The following is a 21,136-nucleotide window of genomic DNA, read 5'->3' on the forward strand; positions in this document are numbered from 1 at the left end:
TGAACTAGGAACAATGGGTAGGATCCATCATGTCAATGTGGTTCGCTTGGTTGGATTTTGTGCTGATGGAGTTAAACGAGCTTTAATTTATGAGTTCTTACCAAATGAGTCTTTGGAGAAGTATATATTTTCAAAATTTGTCAAGGGTTGTTAACTTAGGTGGGAAAAGCTTCAAAATATTGCTTTAGGTATAGCCAAAGGAATTGAGTATCTTCACCAAGGTTGTGATAAAAGAATTCTCCATTTGATATCAAACCTCATAATATTTTACTTGATCAAAACTTCAATCCAAAAATCTTTGATTTTGGTCTAGCCAAATTGTGTTCCAAGGAACAAAGTGTTTCAATGTTAACAGTAAGAGGGACCATGGGCTATATTGCACCAAAAGTATTATCAAGGAACTTTGGAAATGTGTCTTATAAGTCAAATATTTATAGATTTGGAATGTTGCTACTGTAAATGGTAGGAGGAAGGAAGAATATTGATGTCACAATGGAGAAGAATAGCCAAGTATGCTTCCCAAAATGGGTTTATAATCAATTAGATAAGAGATAAGAGGTGTGTATTCGAATTGAGGAAGAGGAAGACATTAAAATTGCAAAGAAGCTAACAATTATGGGACTTTGATGCATTCAATGGTATCCAATAGATTGCTCTTTTGTAAAAGTTGAGTCAAATGTTGGAAGCAAGAGACAATTTAACCATGACACCCAACCCTTTTGCTTCCATAGATTCAATAAGAACAAACATCAGAAGGTGTAAAAGATCTCTTCAACAAGAGTTGGCAGTCATCTCAGAATTAATAGAGTGAAAACTAATTTATCCTTTTTATTATTATGAGCGTGCAACCTAGATATGGACCATGTTGTACTCATTCATCAATGTTAGGTTATTGTTGCTATTTAGATAATATTGTTTGTGAGAGAGATTTTTTTTTAAACAAAAATATAATAAATGGACAGGAGAATTAATAAGTGGCTTTAAAGGGAACTTATGGATTGTCTTGATATTGAAGATACTTCATAGAAATAATTATCACAATTTGTAAAGAAATAAATGACAATTGGAGACTTAAATGGTGGATATGCAAGCATGATAACTTATATGTTATTCTATATCTCCATGAATCAAGGAACTTTTGCTTGCATTGTATCATTTGGTCTACGTATCGAAACTGATAACATTTGAGTATGTTACTTTTTGTCAAGCCTTGCATGAATTTCAAACTAAAACCGTATATTTTTATTTTTACTTGATTAGTCTTGTTCTCTTTTAAAAGGATTTGTTATTAACATAATATTTTTTCTAAGAGAATTATGTCGGAAAGGAAAAGTGACATTTTTTTCTCTTTTCTTAACCTAAGCTTTTGCAATACACAAACATAAATCCTATCCTCTTGCTATTCCAGCACCACCATTCTCATTGACTAAGAACAATATGGCAGTCTTCCAACATGTAATATTTTTACTACCCCAGTACCAGATTTACCCATAATATTCCCCTATAAAAAGTAGTTTCTGCCTTCCCTGCATCTCACATGATTAAAGTAAGGAGCTGAAACTCTTTTTAAACTAGGTGTTGGATCATATAGTGAGACACCCTTTGTTAGGGTACTTCATAATCATTTCATTAAAAAATAAAAATTAAATAAATAAACCCATTTAAAGACAGGAGTTACATCAATTTAGTACTGTGATTTTGATAATATAAGAATGCATGCCTATCAATCATCCTACATGTCAACTAAGAAAAAAATGCTGAAAATTGGCTATGAATTTTGAATTGTGAGGGTTGCTGCTAACAGATGCATTACAAAATAAATTACTAAACCTCTCCAAGCTTTACAACTATACATAAATAAGAATCTAAAAACAAAGGTAATGGGCTTACATTTTGTTTAGATAGCACATTAATTTACATATAGAGAGAGAGAAAGAGAGGGAAAGAGAAAGAGAGAGAGAGAGAGAGAGAGAGAGAGAGAGAGAGAGAGAGAGAGAGCATTTGCAAGTAGATTCATTGTTAAGTTACCTCCCATCTAAGCTAATTGTAATACTTGCATTATGTGAGGAAATTGGAACCCATATTGGGTCGTTCTCCTGATCCAAAGCTGAAATTTCATGAGAATATAAGGTAGGTTTAGGAGGTAGTTGCAATAGTTCAACATCACCTTCCAACATGTTGAGTGCTTTGCTCATATAAGGACGGTCCATGGGCCTCATTTGCACACACTACAATGCAATTATAACCATCTTCCATATATATTTCTTTTCATCCTCTGTGACATCTCCCAATCCCATATCTTCTCCTTGTTCAATTCGATCATAAATCAATGATGGGAAGAATAATTCACTAAGATATTCCTCTTCACATCTACTAAAATGCCTTTGTTTTCCCACCATTTCCATCAACAACATTCCAAAGCTATAAACATCAGCCTTATAAGACACATGTCCAACATTTTTATAAAACAACTCTAGAGCAATGTATCCTAATGTTCCTCGGGCTGCAGTGAGAGATACAACACTTTCATTTGTTGAATACAATTTTGCAAGGCCAAAATCCGAAACTTTTGGTGTAAAGTCTTCATCCAAAAGAATATTGTGTGGTTTGATATCAAAATGTAGAATTTGCATGTCACACCCTTGATGTAAATATTTAATCCCATGCGCTACTCCAAGTGCAATTTTGTACAATCTGTCCCAACTTAAAGGAATGTTTTTTTCTCCTTTAAGGAAGATAAACTTATCAAGTGACCCATTTGGCATAAAGTCATATATAAGAGCCCATTTTGACCCTTCTACGCAAAATCCAACAAGTTGTACTATATTAACATGGTGAATCCTTCCAATTGTTGCGATTTCATTGATAAAATCTTGTCCATTAGCTTTTGACATGACCAATACTTTTACTGCTACAATGCGGCCACTCTGAAGTATTCCTTTGTACACAGAGCCAAAGCCACCTTGGCCTAACTTATTCTTGAAGTTATTGGTTATCTTCTTTAAATGTGAATATGAGTATCTGATGGGTTGGAGATTTTTTTTATTTTGAAGAAATTCTTCAATATCATCATCTAATGATAAATGTCTCCGTTGAAACTTGTAGATTAAATAGCCCAAAAGACAAGATGTCCCGAGTACGAAGTGTCCTCCGATGATTATCATGACTAATAGATCAACATGAAAAAAATGAATATTTTAGAGTTTATAATCATAGGCATTTAGTTATCAAATCAAACAAATACATTTGCTTCAATGGGATAGGAAATTAGCTAGATGCATTTGCTTGCACAAAATTTCAATTTTCAGTATCTTGAATTCATTATATTCCATGGACTTGGATTAAATGAAATTCTTTCAAATTCAAAAAGATAATCCATGGAAAAAGTAAAATTTTGAATTTCATAGAACTGAAATTTCAATTCAAATCCAACTTTGATCAACCGAACAAAGAGAAACCCTCTATTCAAGCGAAAGAATTTTGCAATCTGCAATCTTGAAAGCAAGAATTATTCGGATGATAAACAAAATACTAATCATGTTCATTCTACAACAAAGTAAGAATTGGAACTTGGAAGTATTACCGGTCTTTTCAAGAAACCAGGCACCTGATAAGAGAGAAAACATAAGCTAAATTAGAAATAAAGCTAATTAAAGAGGGATTGTTATTATTAGAGAAAAAGAGGAAACAACATTGAAAATAGGAAGAATGATGACGGAAAGTTCAATTTGTAAATCATGGAAGATGACGGAAGGAACTATCAAAGCCATACCAATTCCAACAATCCCAGAATACCCAGAGTGTTCAAGAGTATCTTTACGTCCTGAATGATTAAAACCAGTAATCAGCAGTACTTTTAGCTATAGAGGATGGAAAGCATTATTACCAGAAAAGAAAAATACTTATGCAGTCTACATTTACATACGAAGCCAAGTGTAAAACAACACTTCACTTACAGAAAAAAAGAAAGAAGTTTGTCTTCCAAGAATATAATTGTTAAAATCAAGACAACAATTTCAAGATTTTTAAATAAAATGAGCTGTCAATAATTGGAACTATTAAGGATTACCTTGGGTTGTATAGGGACTTCTAAGTGTCTTAACTGTTAACAAGAGAAGATACAAAATTCAAAATGGGAAAGATCTAAGAAGAAAGAAATAAATGGAAGTTGTCAAAAGCTAAAAATGAAAGACGATAAAAGAAACTCCAAAGGCCTTACCAAAAAACGCGATCACTGGCATCAGTACATTTTCCAACTTATTAAGCCCTGCATGATTAAATCAAGCAACTGAAATTAGTTATAGAAATTGAAAACCCTTAGCAAACATAAGATTGTGTTTGGTTATCCTAATTACTTATAATTGCAATGTATGGTTGGATTTCCAACGATTATTTTTTTCTTTTTTGTTTTCAAATTGACATTAGTGTTCATCAGCCATTTGATTTGAAAATTTTCAGCACTTACAGTTTCTTCCATCATCAAGGCATTGTATAGTGTTGTTGCTGAAATTTGGCATGCACCATCTGCCTTTCACTTTGCATTCATGGCAGCGGAAGCTCAAAAATGAAAGCTAGAGCCCCATAAGTAGCATTTCTTGCAAATCTGAGCTTGAAAGATTGCTGGGCGCTGAAACAGCCTTCAAATTGCCAGTAACAACAGTCATGCCAATGGTGCACGAATACGGAAGATCTCTCACCTGCTTGGAGCCTCCAACTAGCTCATAAGCATTGGTGCGGTTGCAGGGAACAACAGGAATGTAGTTACGATCAAAGATTGGTCTTGCACAGTTCATCAAAACTATAGTATCCAGTTCATCAGGATATTTATATCTATCTAGATGATCTATTGTCAAGGAATACAGAGAAAGGGAGAAACAGTTGCTCTTCTCTAGCCCAACAACTACAACTCTGATGGTATAGTTATGGTAGTTGATCTCCGCAACCTGGTATTTCCCATATAAGATTGTACGGTTGTTTTCACAAACCAATTCGTATGCAGGATCAGGATGACCACAGCCAAGCGGGTCACCTTTTAATCGAAATGGGTTGCTGATGTTTTGAATATCCCCGTAAGAAGAGGGCCTGTGATTCGTCCCTAGCAACGGAAGTGGCAATGGCACCATCTGATTCGGGGTTCGGTCCCCGGCAACGGCGCCATTTGATTCATGCCCAATTGGTGTCTCAACTGATTAGTGTGCAGTTGGTGCTCCTTGATTGAGGGATTAATCAACAAAATTTATAACCTATTACACCATATACTAGGGTAGCAAAGACAAAGCTACTATAGCATAGTGGCTATAGGATCGTTCACTGGGATGGGTTTTCACTTTGCAAATGATATTAATTCAAAGCTGAATTGGGGCCTTTTCATTTCAAGGTTAGCTTTAAAAGAAAACATAAAGATGTTTGAATGAAAAAGGTTTAGATTTAAACTAACCAAAAATAGTAACTGATTTTACTTACAAAGAAAAGTGTTTCTTGGAGTTCAGATCACTAGGCTCAGGTTCCTCATACAAAAAGGGAGTTCCGGTCACTTGTTTCTTTTCCTCGCATTAGAGAATTAACATATAGTTCCTTCTCCAACCGGTGTTGTACAGATGCTTCCCATTAATGGGTTCAAACACTAAATCCCTCTCACTGATGCACTTTGCAATGGCTCATACCTCTCACCTAGCACTTGCCATTCAAGGTGATCTTTAACCTTGGATTACCCGTCAAAAGCTTGCAAGAGATAACTAATGGATGTCTCCTTGGAGTCCAAAAGCTTACCAAGTGTTGGCTATTCTAGAAAATCCTACCTTCAAGTCACCTCCCAGAGGCTCGCAAGGGGTAAACTAGTGCATCTCTATGGTTGGAGATCACTTGCCTTACCATTGGCCCAGGTGATTTAAAGGCTTTTTAAGTTAACTAAAAAGATAAAAACCATTAACGGGTCACACTTTCTCTTCATTAAAAACTAAAACAACAAAACTTCCAATTTATGCACGTGGAAACTTACCCGAATTTCCTCACTCCAAGAGACAAAAAGCTTAGCCTCTCATCCTCTGAGGAAAAATCCTTAGAGAATGTTTGGCTAGAAATAAAAAGAAATGAAAAATGAAAGAGAAGGAAAAACATAGCAAGGCTCTGTATATTCTATATATTGATCGATCTTACATGATCCTCTTACAGTGGATGCAAGGGAATATATATAAAGACGTTTTTCCAACCTTCCTAACTAAGAAATCTTATGGTTGGTGGATTACAAGGAGAAGAATGGAAATTCATACAAAAATATCTGAAGAAAAATATCTCAAAGTGTCGGTCACAAATATCGGGAAGCACTAAGGACCATTTCGCAGGTGAAAACGAGGTCTGCGAGATTTCGCAGACATCCAAAAAGGGCTGCGAAATCACTTCGCAGCAAAAGGCTGGTTCCGCACCGCTGCGAAGTTGGCTTTCATCTTGTGGTGTTTAGCTTCCATCGCGGCGTGAAACTTCAAGGGAAATCCAAAGCACTGTGCAAAAAGGCTGTGAAATCATTCCGCAACAAAAGGGTGATTTCGCAACACTTTGCTGAATCCTTCCTTCAGCTTGGAGTAGTCATCTTCCAAAGGCTGTAACTTCCTCATTTCAGCTCCAAATCGTACACGGTTTGAAGCTTTGGATTCTTGACTTCCTGAGGTTTGAAATGGTATATAGCATGTAGAAAATGGACTTCGGGAAGTGCTCCAAAAGTGCGAAAGAAGACTGCAGCTGCTGTCCTCTGTTTTCTTCACTCTGTTTTTCCTCTCTCCTTGCTTCTCTCCTTGCATACTTTGAACAACTTTGGCAAAGGGCTATGGAGATCCAAAGCTTGTTTCTTCATGAATTTGAGCTCTTCATTGCTTTTCCATGAACTATATACAGCTCTCCCTCATTCTTGGATTGCTTTGGTGTAGCTAAAAGCTATCAAAAACACCAAAACTTAACACAATTTGATTAGAAACGATTGCAAGGGTCCTTAACATGTTAATTGGGTTAAAAGGCAATAACTACTACTCAAAAGTGTTTAAAAGAGTTAATTACAAGCTATAAAATAACACTTTTTGAGTAGTAATCAGCCTGCAGGGCTAATTTTCACTAGCAGCGCAAAATGAAAGAAAACGGACATGGAGGAGTGTTATGAGGCCTACTCCCACAAGTTTTGCTTGTCTCAGCATCATAAATTCAGATGCAGAGAGAGAAGCTGCTTTTTGGTTTGGGGCATCCACAAGTTTCAGAAGACAAAATTAAACCCCAATGGGCTAAGCCAACTTAGAGATCAACTTTCTTGCCATTTGACTTGTCTATGCATTTGGTCGGCCGACTTGTCTATGAAGTTTGGGGCATCCACAATCAACGACCCAAAATCTTTAATTTTTTTTTTTCACTACACATTTGGCCGGCCGGGTCATCATAGATGGAAAACGACAACAAAGTACATTGGAGTTAAAAAGGAAACCTTGTATATATATATATATATATATATATATATATATTAGAAAATAAAAATGTTTTTAATTTGATAATAATAATAAAAATAACCAAATATAAAACTAATTATTTTCAATTAAAAAAATTCCCAAGTTAATTCATTAGGCTAACCACCAGGTCGGCTAACTCATGACCAAATTAACATTTGAATAGAACTAAACTTCATCCTGAACAAGAAAGGAATCTGATTGTAAGTCCAACTAGTTGGACTAATTTATCATGATTTTTAAAAGTATTTCGAGTTTTTATAGTCAAAATAATATTGCTTTGAAGTCTTAAAAAATGGACTCAACCAATTAATTCATTGGTCTAACCATAAGGCCGACTAACTCATGACCAAGTCACATTTGAATAAAACTAAACTAGCATTGAAAAAAATTCGTAGTAGCATTGATTAATGTCGTTATGCAAAGCTAGTGAGAAATTTTTCCCTTTATCCCATTGAAATGCATGAGCTCACTTAGAATCCTTCACATGACTAGATGATTTTATTTCTCTGGCTTGTTCAAAAATGCCAAATTAATTTCAATATGAACCATTTCCAATTCAAAATTTTAATTTTTTTTTAAAGAAAAATGTTAATAATATGAAATTTAATATTCTTATTTTTAAAATTGCTCTAATCCCTTGAATATTTATGTGCACCACTCTTCAATTAGAGGGTAAGGATGAGTCGAATTTTTTACTAATCACACGTAGCTTACTAATTCTCAAGATAGAGTCATCATTGGCATACAACCACAACTTAGTACATTGGAGTCATAAGGAAACCTTATCCTTGTATAGTAAATATTAGGGAAGGTTATTGAAGTCTTTTACTAATCACATGTAGCTTACAACTTCTCAAGATAGGAGTCAAGTTTTCTAAGGTGAAGCTAAGGGCATAGAATCATATCCCAATTTCCACTTTAGGGTGTTTGGTACCTGGAATAGGGAATGAAAATGAATATTTTATTTACATTTCTATTTCTTTACGAATGAGAATGAATTTAGTGATTCAATTTCTAGTGTTTGGATGCACTTAAGAATTTAAGGTTAAAATGATTATTTGTTTCCATTTCAATGTGTGGTAACAATAGGAATATGAATGAAAAATAAATAAATTAACAATAATTCCCTTACACAGTTTAAAATCAATTTTTTTTTCATTTTAAAAGAATAATTTTTGAGCATTTTTTTTGTTACTAAATAATAAGACTAATAAAAAATAATATATGCTCAATAAATAAAAAATTAAGCATAAAAAATCATTCAACCCTAATATACAAATATTATTCAATTATTCTTTTTATAAAAAAATTGAATAATTTGTCATGTCAAAGAAGCTAAAAAATTATGTTTTGCCAAAAAAGAGAAAATATATTTGTTATAATATTTATTCTCAAAGCTAGAAAATATTTTTCCTGTTTCCAAAAGAGGATATAAAAAACTCAAATTTCATTCTAATTTTCAATAAGTATCATATCTAATAAAGTCCATAACCCTAAAATATGCAAATTTTAATTTATTCTTTTATCAAAATTTTGAATAATTTGTCATGCAAAAGAAGCTATAGAATTATATTTTACTTTTTTAAAAAAAGAAAAAAAAGAAAAAATATATAAGAATATTTAAATTCTTAAAGCTAGCAAATACTTGTTTCCTATTTGCAAAAGAGGAAATAAAAGAACACAAACTTCATTCTAGTTCTCAATAGAAGTATCATATCTAATAAAATCCACAACTAGTGTATCCATCCAAATTGATCCAACAAAACAATAAAAAGTTTATAGGAAATTGATAAAACAAAATATCAAGCCTAAAATTTCTATCAATCCAACCTAAAGACAATAAACCAACAAGGATACAACATGGATATTCATGGGGTTCAACCTTGAGATTTTCATCCAAATTGAACAAAAGTTTGACTTTCATCAAGCCGTTCATAATAATTTAACTTAATTTCAATAAGTCCAACCTACTAAGATTGGGATGTTTCTACAATTCACTAACCACTCTATCTTCCCTTTTTGTGTGTTGGTTGAAGTTAGAAACAAGGCTCTCTAGTGCATTGCATATATTTGTCATTACATCAATTAAAGTCGTGTCATCATTCTTTGTTTTTTTTTTTCCCTATAAGATTGTGATGAACATTCCATTTTATTTGGAGTAGATGTCCTTGTATGAGTGTAAGAAGCATTGGCTCCTAAGTCATCAATTCCAATGTCATTGATTGCTTCATCTTGATTTAACTTCTCCAAAATATTGATAGCTAACATGACTCCTTTTCCATTAGCATGATCCTTACCAAAAGCAAGACTTGGATCATCAAAGTGTGGAAATGGTTTGAGTCTCAAACCATTAGCATCTTTATGCCCTTATAAAGCATACAAAAGATAATTAAAAAGCTTAAAGAAATAATAATAATAATGATATTTGAATTTTTATTAACATAAAACATCCATCAACAATTGAAAATCTAGAAAAATTTGTCCTTCCTCAATCCAAAAACGTACAATTCCCAAAAATTACAACATGCTTATTATTGAAATTTGCTTAATGGATATGAATAAATAAGCATAACGGCCTACTTTAGGTTCCCTTTAGCAATCTAATACAATAAAACAATCCAAGCAAGGGAGGAACCTAGGAACATCAACAATTGAAAGAAACTTTAAAACAATAAAAATAAAAATAAAAAATAACAACAACAACTAGTTAAACTGCACTGTGTAATGTATTAAAAGTAGTTGCAACTAATATTTTTCTTAAGAAAAATTAGTAAACAATAGTAACAAGCACCATTCATGCAGTTGGTATAAATATAAGTGACATTCAGGCATATAAAATACATAATATATTGAAAGCAAAAGAATATACCAATGCATCATGTTGTGGAATAAAAATTCACAAAAAAGGTAAATGAGGAAAATACAAGATAGGACGAATTGAATATTTATGTTGACCCAACCTTCGAATATAACTTGATCACATAAAGTCATTTTCCTTCCATTGTCCCTCAAAAACCTGCTGCCATGGGTTAGCATATCCATTATGGCAGTGAAATGTCTTTTTAAAGTCATCATACACGATTCAATATGTGGACTTGCTTTAAGTCCACTATTTAGAAACATTTCCTCTAGCTACTTCTCCATTTGTAAAAATGTTCCTAGTTTAAACCCGTTATCTCACTTTAACTTCCGTGAAACACATAATTCAACAAGAGACTTAACTAATCTTTCATCTTTACTAGGATTCCACATTTGTTTGAACACTTGATGTAGAATTCATCCTATGTTTCAAAAATATAAAAATTATATAACTATGCTTTAAGAATAAACATAATACAAAGACAATTATAATAAATTCAATCTAACTATATCTCAAATTTACCAATAGAAAGACATTATCAAATACAATTCAAACTAATCCATCATATATTAATCCATACAAATCATTCACAATTTACAAATGATAGGTCTAAAACATCTAATAGATTTTTTTTTTCTAAAATAAACAACATACTACAATGTCCTCCATTCATTAAACATTTGAATTGCTAAATTTCTTCTCTAAGCACTCCATTGATCTAATGGTTCAATTATAACTATTGGTCCACCTACAACTTGGTGGTCTTGCACATCCAACTCTTGTTCCAATGGGTCCACAGACATCTCTCTTTTTATGAGATTATGAAAAAGACAACAAGCAATAGTGAGTTTTCATTGTATCTTCATTGGATAGAAACAAGCGCTCCTAAGTATAGCCCATCATAGTTTGAGTACACCAAAACATCGCTCAATAACATTTCTTGCTATTGAATGATTTATGTTGAAAAACTCTTCATGGGTTGTTGACATGTGTATATCTTTGCCCTCTATATGGGGCAACAAATCTCTCTCCAATTGTATAGTCATCATCAACAAGATAGTGATAATCTAAAATGAATATTCCAAAATATATTTTGAAAAATAAATCATATATTTAAAAAAAATCAATAATTTATAAGAAACACATGGTTACCATGTAGAACTATTAGTCTATTTCCCCTACTAACTACATCTCGAAGCACTCGAGAATCAAGGGTTGATCCTTCCCAACCTAGTAATATATAAATAAACTGCATGTCCTAAGAACAAACTCCTATGACATTTGTTGCAATTTCATTCTTCCTTGTTTGATATCTAGGTTTGTCTCTCTTAGGTACATTCACTCGAATGTATGTTCCATTTAAAACTCTTAGAAAATTCTATTCAAATACAAGTATTAGTATTGTTATATTATGAATTAATTAAATCTACATAAACTAAATTTATATTTTATATTCCTTAAACCATTTCCATATCTCATATGTGGAGTTTTTAGAGACCAGTTCTTGATTTTTTTAGTAGTACTCATTGTAGGGGAATAACCACACTCAATACTACATTGAAATGCCTACTAACAAATTCTAGATCCAAACCTTAAGAATCAAAATTTTATAACTCGATTCTTTACATAATGTGCAAGAATATGTAAAAATAATGCAACCATTTCTTCTACATCAACATATCTCCAATCCTTTAGTTTACCAACAGGAGAAGCATAGAACATAACATGGTGAAAGTATGTCTATCCATCCTAAGTTGCTTCATACATGCTATATCACTGTCATAAATTAGTCGATTAAGATTTTTCAACTTGCAAAAACACTTTATTTGTATGTCTTTCCATCAATTTCGACATTTGATAGCACTTCCTTGTAGTAGTACAAAGTGTAGTAAACATACTAAGTATATTCACTATGACATATTGAATCAAGGTAAGTTGTTTTCTCCTTTCCATTTTAGTAAGGTCCATAGTTGTGTAAGAGTCTTAATCACAAAGGTGAAAAAAAAAAAAAAAACTTTTTATGTTTTTGATAAAAAAAAAACATTAAATGTTGTTTATAATTTATTTGATAAATTATAAAGAAAAGGTGTTTTGCTACTATAGAAAAAACCCATGATGCAAACAATTGTTGATCCATTTCATGAAGTGTTGGTTTGAATTTGATAATCCTTATAGTTAATGACAATGACTAATTAGCTTTTGAATGAAATTTCATGATGGAGCTTGACACTTCCTTGAGAAGAGTGGTATATAGGAGAGGTTCCCATCCAAAATCAAAATAATAAATAAAAATATTAGGAGATTGAAAAACCTCTTCTAGTATCCCCCTTCTTTGTAGTTTCAAAAACCAGGGCAAAAATCCTAACCAATTTGTATTGAAGATTAATAACACAAATGCAAACACAAATTGAAGGAAAGTTAAAAAAGATGAACAAATTATCATAATTCAATTAGAATTAAACCACGGGATAATCAATGATTAAAATGGAAAATGAAAGCAAAAGAATTGTATTTTTGAAAAGAAAATACAAGTAATAGTGAAGGAAAATTGAAAATCCAAGAAAAACCAGTATTTACAAAAAGGCAAAGAATCAGCAATATTATTGAAGTATTCACAAGTGATTGAAGTATTTAAATAATTGTTTAAAAATTGAATATCAATAAAAATAATTGATTTGAACTATTTCTTCATAATAAGCAATAAAAAACAAATGTATGCATTTATCGTGATAGCCTTATAAAAAAAAATTTTTTTATTGTTTTTTTATATAACTTAGTTTAATGTTAATATTAATATGACTTTGTTTTTATTTTTCTAAATAATATTTCAAGATTGTTTTTTTAATAACTCATTTATCTTTATTTTTATAATTTTAATGAGTTTAAAAATACTTAAATATATCAAATTCTTGGATAATTTGAATGACTTAAAATATATTTAAATATTTAAAAGATCAAATAATTATATTTAAATCTATAATAAGTATGCATCCCATTTCACCTTCTAACAAGTGTAATGGTTGAAGTGGGAATCAAACTTATTGATTTCATTTCGACAAATGGAGTAAACACGTCATGAACTATCGGAGTTATCTATCCAATCATCAATGATTATCCCCTATTTTTTAATTTATTTATTTCTTATTTTAATTTTTTTTAACCACCCAAACTCATGAATTAGCTCTCAAAATAAATAAATAAATAAATAAAATCAAGGGTAGCCATTATTTTAATAAACTTATCTATTTTATTATTTTTCTGTCCCTGCGAAAATCTATTATGGGGTACAACTTTCAACCCAACGAATTTATTGGTCTGGGCTTGGGCTGGTTGTAAGAAAATCCCTGCTTTGGACTTTGCTTTTCAGGTTGGGCTAAATATGAATATGGGCCGGAAAGAATTTCTTGTTTGGATAAGTTGTTTTTAATTTTTTGTTTTGATTTTGTAAGAACATTGTAAAGTCAATTTATATAATATAATTTAAATGTAATTGAAATTTGATTAAAATGGAAATGGTTTTATAATTATAAATAAATTAAAAAATTAATATATAGCTTTTAGTAAAATATGAATAATAATATTATAATAAAATTATAAATTATATTTTTTATATAAAAAAAACTATTTTAGTATACATTAGAAACATAAGGATATTAAAATATCTTCACAAGTTTTTGGTTAAAAATGAATAATAATAATTTAAAATAATAATTTTTAATAATATTTTATTTAAAATGAATGGTGAATAAAGTTCAACTTTTTTATTATGTAAATTAGTCGAGTTTTTTTTTAAATTTCCTATACACTTTTAGTACTTAATTACAAACATAATATTCTACATTGTTTTGAATTAATTTGTAATTAATTATGTCAGTTTTTTGAATTCAAAATTATTCCAAGTAATTAAAACAAAAAAATATGTATAAGAGAACGAAATTAAGATTCATATAATATGTATTAATTCTCCAATTTTACTTATAACTATTTCAATTAAATATTATATGTTACACTTTCCCTAATATTTTTTTTCTTTATAAGAGTTTCAATATCAAAAACATTCTCCCTGGTGCGTTGGCAAATATTATAATATTTTTGGCAAGAAAATAATTTTCCTCCAAACCAAACAACACCAAAATAGAAAGATAATTAGTACCTCATATATTATTATCGAAGGCATTAGAAAATAACCCAGATTTCTGCCTTCAAAGACAGCTTCAAAACCTTTGTCTGCCTCTCCCTTCCGGTTCAAACTTACACCTTCCAGCGACCTAAGTGACTACACCTTGTTCAATTGTTTCTCGAATAAAACAGACTACTCAAATTACTCTTTGTCCATCACTTGCACCATTCTCTTCAGCAACCCAGTCTATGATGTTGGTTCTTACTATAATCTTGACCGCTTGGACCTATCCTCTTGCCACAAGATTTACAACGTTAGGCTCCCAGATGGTATAGTTAATGGGGAAAATTATTTTTCCTTAACATGGTCAGAATTGATATGTGGAAGCTGCGAAAGAGAAGGTAAGAAATGCAGACTGAAGAGCAATGTTGGCAAAGAACCTGAAACTGAATGTATTGATAAGCCAGAAAAGGTACTATATGAATTCATTCCTCTATAATCGATCTGCTTCCTCTGTGTTATTTCCTGATCATACTACTTACTTTAGGGGGTTTCGTTTGTTGTAGATAAATTTTTTCTTTTCTTTGACTTTGCATTTTATGTTTGAAAAGGTGATCATTACTGAGGAAAACGTGAAGCAATAATTTAAACTCTTATTTTTATTATTATTTTCCTAACTTAGGGTATCACTGTGACACACATGGTAGTGATGAGAGGGGCTTACCAAGCTTACCAATCTAATAATTGTATTTTTTTCCTTACAGGTGTACCAAACTGGTTACAGGTGACTTTCTACTCACTCATACTTACTTTTGATTAAGGATTAGGAAGAGAGAAAGATTAGTATTTGACTCTTTCAGCATCTATTTAGAAAAACCTTTTCTTTTATTTATTTATTTATTTATTTTTCTGGTCACATGCAGCGGTAATCCTCAGTTTCTGTCTTCTGACTCTTGTAGTCATCACACTCTATCATGTGTATTGCTCGGACAAATTAGAAAGAGAGAATACAAAAAAGATAGAACAGTTTTTAGAAGATTGCAAATCATTTCAAGGAAAAATTGGGTCAAGGAGGTTATGGAACTGTGTATAAAGGAAAGGTTTTTAGCGATGTTCTTGTTGTAGTAAAGATCCTATACAATTCAAAAGAAAATGGAGAAGAGTTCATTAATGAATTAGTGGAAACAATGGCTAGGATCCATCATGTCAATGTGGTTCGCTTGGTTGGATTTTGTGCCGATGGAGTTAATTGAGCTTTAATTTATGAGTTCTTACCAATGAGTCTTTGGAGAAGTATATATTTTCAAAATTTGTCAAGGATTGTTAACTTAGGTGGGAGAAGCTTCAAAATATTGCTTTAGGCATAGCCAAAGGAATTGAGTATCTTCATCAAGGTTGTGATAAAAGAATTCTCCATTTTGATATTAAACCTCATAATAAAAGAATTCTCCATTTTGAAGCTTGATCAAAAGTTAAATCCAAAAATCTCTGATTTTGGTCTAGCCAAATTGTGTTCCAAGGAACAAAGTGCAGTTTCAATGACAACAAAAAGAGGGACCATGGGCTATATTGCACCAAAAGTATTATCACGGAACTTTGGAAATGTGTCTAGATATTTACAGTTTTGGAATGTTGCTGCTGGAAATGGTAGGAGGAAGGAAGAATATTGATGTCACAATGGAGAAGACCAGCCAAGTATACTTCTCAGAATGGGTTTATAATTAGTTAGATAAGGGGGAAGAGGTGTGTATTCGAATTGAGGAAGAGAAAGACATTAAAATTGCAAAGAAGCTAACAATTGTGGGACTTTGGTGCATTCAATGGTATCCAATAGATCGTCCTTCCATAAAAGTTGTGAGTCAAATGTTGGAAGGAGGAGACAACTTAACCATGCATGCCACCCAACCCTTTTGCTTCCATAGATTCAATAAGAACAAACATCAAAAGGTGTAAAAGATCTCTTCAACAAGAGTTGGCAGTCATCTTAGAATTAATAGAGTGAAGACTAATTTATCCTTTTTATTATTATGAGTGTGCAGCCTAGATATTCATCAATGTAAGGTTATTGTTGCTATTTAGATAATATTGTTAGTGAGAGAGATTTTATTTTAAACAAAAAATATAATAAGTGGCTTTAAGGGGAACTTATGGATTGGCTTGATATCGAAGATACTTCATAGGAAAAATCATCATGATTTGTAAAGAAATAATTCACGATTGGAGACTTAAATGGTGGATATGCAAGCATGATAACTTATATGTTGTTCTATATCTCCATGAATCAAGGAACTTTTGCTTGCATTGTATCATTTGGTCTATGTATCAGAACTGATAACATTTGAGTATGTTACTTTTTGTCAAGCCTTGCATGAATTCAAACTAAAACCATATATTTTTATTTTTACTTGATTAGGCTTGCACACTTTTAAAGGTATTTGTTATTAACATAATATTTTTTCTAAGACAATTACGTCGGAAGGGAAAAGTGACATTTTTTTCTTTTCTTAACCTAAGCTTTTGCAATACACAAACATAAATCCTATCCTCTCTTTGCTTCCCTTGCTATTCTAGCACCACCATTCTCATTGACTAAGAGCAATATGACAGCCTTCCAACACGTAATATTTTTATTGCCCCAGTACCAGATATACCCATAATATTTCCCTATAAAAAGTGGTTTCTACCTCCCCTGCATCTCACATGGTTAAAGTAAGGAGCTGAAGCTTTTTTTTAAACTAGGTGTTGGATCAAATAATGAGACAACCCTTTGTCGGGGTATTTCATATTCATTTCATTCAAAAATAAAAATTAAATAAACAACCCCATTTAGAGGCAAAAGTTACATCAATGTAGCATTGTGATTTTCATCATATAAAAATGCATGCCTATTAATCATCCTACATGTCAACTAAGAAAAAATGCTGAAAATTGGCCTATGAATTTTGAATTGCGAGGGTTGTTGCTAATAGATGCATTACAAAATAAATTACTCAAACCTCTCTAAGCTTTACAACTATATATACTTAAGAATTTAAAAACAAAGGGATTTGGCTTACATGTTTGGATAGCGCATTAATTTGCATATATATATATATATATATATATAGAGAGAGAGAGAGAGAGAGAGAAAGAGAGCATTTGCAAGTAGATACATTGTTGAGTTACCTCCCATCTAAGCTAATTGTAATACTTGCATTATGTGAGGATATTGGAACCCCCATTGGTTTGTTCTCCAGATCCAAAGCTGATATTTCATGACAATATAAGGTAGGTTTAGGAGGTAGTTGCAATAGTTCAACATCACCTTCCAACATGTCGAGTGCTTTGCTCATAGGACGGTTCATGGGCTTCATTTGCACACACCACAATGCAACTATGACCATCTTCCATATATATTTCTTTTCATCCTCTGTGACATCTCCCATTTCCATATCTTCTCCTTGTTCAATTCGATCATAAATCCATGACGGGAAGAGTAATTCACTTAGATCTTCCTCATGATGTCTACTAAAATGCCTTTGTTTTCCCACCATTTCCATCAACAACATTCCAAAGCTATAAACATCAGCCTTACACGACACATGTCCAACGTTTTTATAAAACAACTCTAGAGCAATGTATCCTAATGTTCCTCGGGCTGCAGTGAGAGAAACAATACTTTCATTTGTTGAATACAATTTTGCAAGGCCAAAATCCGAAACTTTTGGTGTAAAGTCTTCATCCAAAAGAATATTGTGTGGCTTGATATCAAAATGTAGAATTTGCATGTCACACCCTTGATGTAAGTATTCAATCCCATGCCCTACTCCGAGTGTAATTTTGTACAATCTGTTCCAACTTAAAGGAATGTTTTTTTCTCCTTTAAGGAAGATAAACTTATCAAGTGACCCATTTGGCATAAAGTCATATATAACGGCCCATTTTGATCCTTCTACGCAAAATCCAACAAGTTGTACTATATTAACATGGTGAATCCTCCCAATTGTGGCGATTTCATTGATAAAATCTTGTCCATTGGCTTTTGACATAACCAATACTTTTACTACTACAATGCGGCCACTCTGAAGTATTCCTTTGTACACAGAGCCAAAGCCTCCTTGGCCTAACTTATTCTTGAAATTATTGGTTACCTTCTTTAAATGAGAATATGAGTACCTGATGGGTTGGAGATTTTTGTGATTTTGAAGAAACTCTTCAATATCATCATCTAATGATAAATGTCTCCGTTCAAACTTGTAGATTAAATAGCCCAAAAGACAAGATATCCCAAGTACGAAGCGTCCTCCGATGATTATCATGACTAATAGATCAACATGAAAAAAATGAATATTTTAGAGTTTATAATCTTAGGCATTTATTTATCAAATCAAACAAATACATTTGCTTAAATGGGAGAGGAAATTAGATGCATTTGCTTGCACAAAATTTCAATTTCTAGTATCTTGAATTCATTGTATTCCATGGACTAGGATTAAATGAAATTCTTTCAAATTCAAAAAGATAATTCTATGGAAAAAGTACAATTTTGAATTTCATAGAACTGAAATTTCAATTCAAATCCAACTTTGATAAACGGAACAAAGAGAAACCCTCCATTCAAGCAAAAGAATTATTCGGATGATAAACAAAATACTGATCATGTTCATTCTACAACAAAGTAAGAATTGGAACTTGGAAGTATTACCAGTCGTTTCAAGAAACCAGGCACCTGACAAGAGAGAAAACATAAGCTAAATTAGAAATAAGGCAAATTAAAGAGGGGTTGTTATTATTAGAGAAAAAGAAGAAACAACATTGAAAATAAGAAGAATGATGATGCAAAGTTCAATTTGTAAATCATGGAAGATGACGGAAGGAACTATCAAAGCCGTACCAATTCCAACAGTCCCAGAATACCCAGAGCGTTCAAGAGTATCTTTACGTCCTGAATGATTAAAACCAGTAACCAGCAGTACTTTTAGCTATAGAGGATGGAAAGCATTATTACCAGAAATGAAAAATAATTTACATACGAAGCCTAGTGTGAAACAACACTTCACTTACAGCAAAAAAGAAAGAAGACAATTGGAACTATTAAGGATTACCTTGGGTTCTATAGGGACTTCTAATTGTATTGACTGTTAACAAGAGAAGATAAAAAATTCAAAATGGGAAAGATATAAGAAGAAAGAAATAAATGGAAGTTGTCAAAAGCTAAAAATGAAAGACGATAAAAGAAACTCCGAGAGGCCTTACTTCAAAACGCAATCACTCGCACCAGTACATTTTTCAATTTATTAAGCCCTGCATGATTAAATCAAGCAACTGAAATTAGTTATCGAAATTGCAGACCCTTAGCAAACATAAGATTGTGTTTGCAACTAATCACTTCTAATTGCAATGTATGGTTGGATTTCGAATGACTATTTTTTTCTTTTTTGTTTTAAAATTGACATTAGTGTTCATCAGCCATTTGATTTCAAAATTTTCAGCACTCACAGTTTCTTCCATCATCAGCCATTTGATTGCAATGTATAGTGTTGTTACTGAAATGTGGCGTGCACCATCTGCCTTTCACTTTGCATTCATGGCAGCGAGAGCTCAAAAATGAAATCTGGAGCCCCATAAGCAGCTTTTCTTGCAAATCTGATCTTAAAAGATTGCTGGGCTCTGACACAGCCATGAAATTGCCAGTGACAACAGTCAAGCCAATGGTGCACGAATATGGAAGATCTCTCACCTGCTTGTTGCGCCCAGCTAGCGCATAAGCATATGGTTGTGAGGAAGAGAAAGTAGCATCGGTGCGGTTGCAGGGAACAATAGGAATGTAGTATTGATCAAAGATTGGTCTTGCGCAGTTCATCAAAACTACAGTATCCAGTTCATCAGCATATTCATATCCATATAGATCGTCTCTTGTCAAGGAATAGAGAGGAAGGGAGAAACAGTTGCTCTTCTCTAGCCCAGCAACTATTACTCTGATGGTGTAGTTATGATAATTGATCTCCTCGACATAGTATTTCCCATATAAGATGGTACGATTGTTTTCACAAACCAATTCATATGCAGGATCAGGATGACCACAGCCGAGCGGATCTCCTTTTAATCGAAAAGGGATGCTGATGTTTTGAATATCACCGCAAGAAGAGGGCCTGCAGCGCTGGTTTTCACTAGCAGCGCAAAATGAAAGAAAACTAAAGTGGAGGAGTGTTATGAGGCCTACCCCCACAAGTTTTGCTTCTCTCAGCATCATAAGTTCAGATGCAGAGAGAGACGCTTCTTTGGTTTGGGGCATCCCCAAGTTTCTGAAGATAAAATTACAACCCAAGGAGCAAAGCTGCTTAGAAATCAACTTTCTAGCCACTTGATTTGTCTATGCATTGGTGTCACAATCAACTACCCAAAATCTTCCCTTTTTTTTTCCCCTTCATATTTGGCCAGCGGCTCATCATCAACGTAAAACCAAACTAAGTACATCGGAGTTATAAGGAAATCTTGTCAAACCACAACTAAGTACATTGGAGTTATCAGGAAACCTTGTCTATATATATATATACTTGGAAAGTAAAAATGTTTTTAAACTAAATATAAAACTAATTATTTTCAATAAATTTTTTTTCCTAATATCAATTTTTGAACTCAAGGTACGTGTAAAATGACGTGGTTTATAGTCAAAATGATTTTGTTTTGAAG

At 32.4% G+C, this 21,136-nt stretch overlaps 1 protein-coding gene across 1 annotated transcript; it reads right to left on the reverse strand.

Annotated features, from left to right (window-relative positions):
- Window positions 1–4,571: 4,571 nt before the first annotated feature.
- LOC104882081 (LEAF RUST 10 DISEASE-RESISTANCE LOCUS RECEPTOR-LIKE PROTEIN KINASE-like 2.1) lies at window positions 4,572–20,738 on the reverse strand. Its single transcript, XM_019225931.2, has 5 exons — window positions 19,943–20,738; window positions 19,549–19,581; window positions 19,338–19,388; window positions 17,630–18,764; window positions 4,572–5,082 (listed from the first exon to the last, which is right to left on the reverse strand). The coding sequence occupies exons 1-5, from the start codon at window positions 20,736–20,738 to the stop codon at window positions 4,572–4,574; spliced, it is 2,526 nt and encodes an 841-aa protein (XP_019081476.2).
- Between the last annotated feature and the right edge of the window lie 398 nt (window positions 20,739–21,136).

The sequence above is a fragment of the Vitis vinifera genome, chromosome 16 (assembly GCF_030704535.1).
Source record: "Vitis vinifera cultivar Pinot Noir 40024 chromosome 16, ASM3070453v1".
NCBI lineage: Eukaryota > Viridiplantae > Streptophyta > Magnoliopsida > Vitales > Vitaceae > Vitis > Vitis vinifera.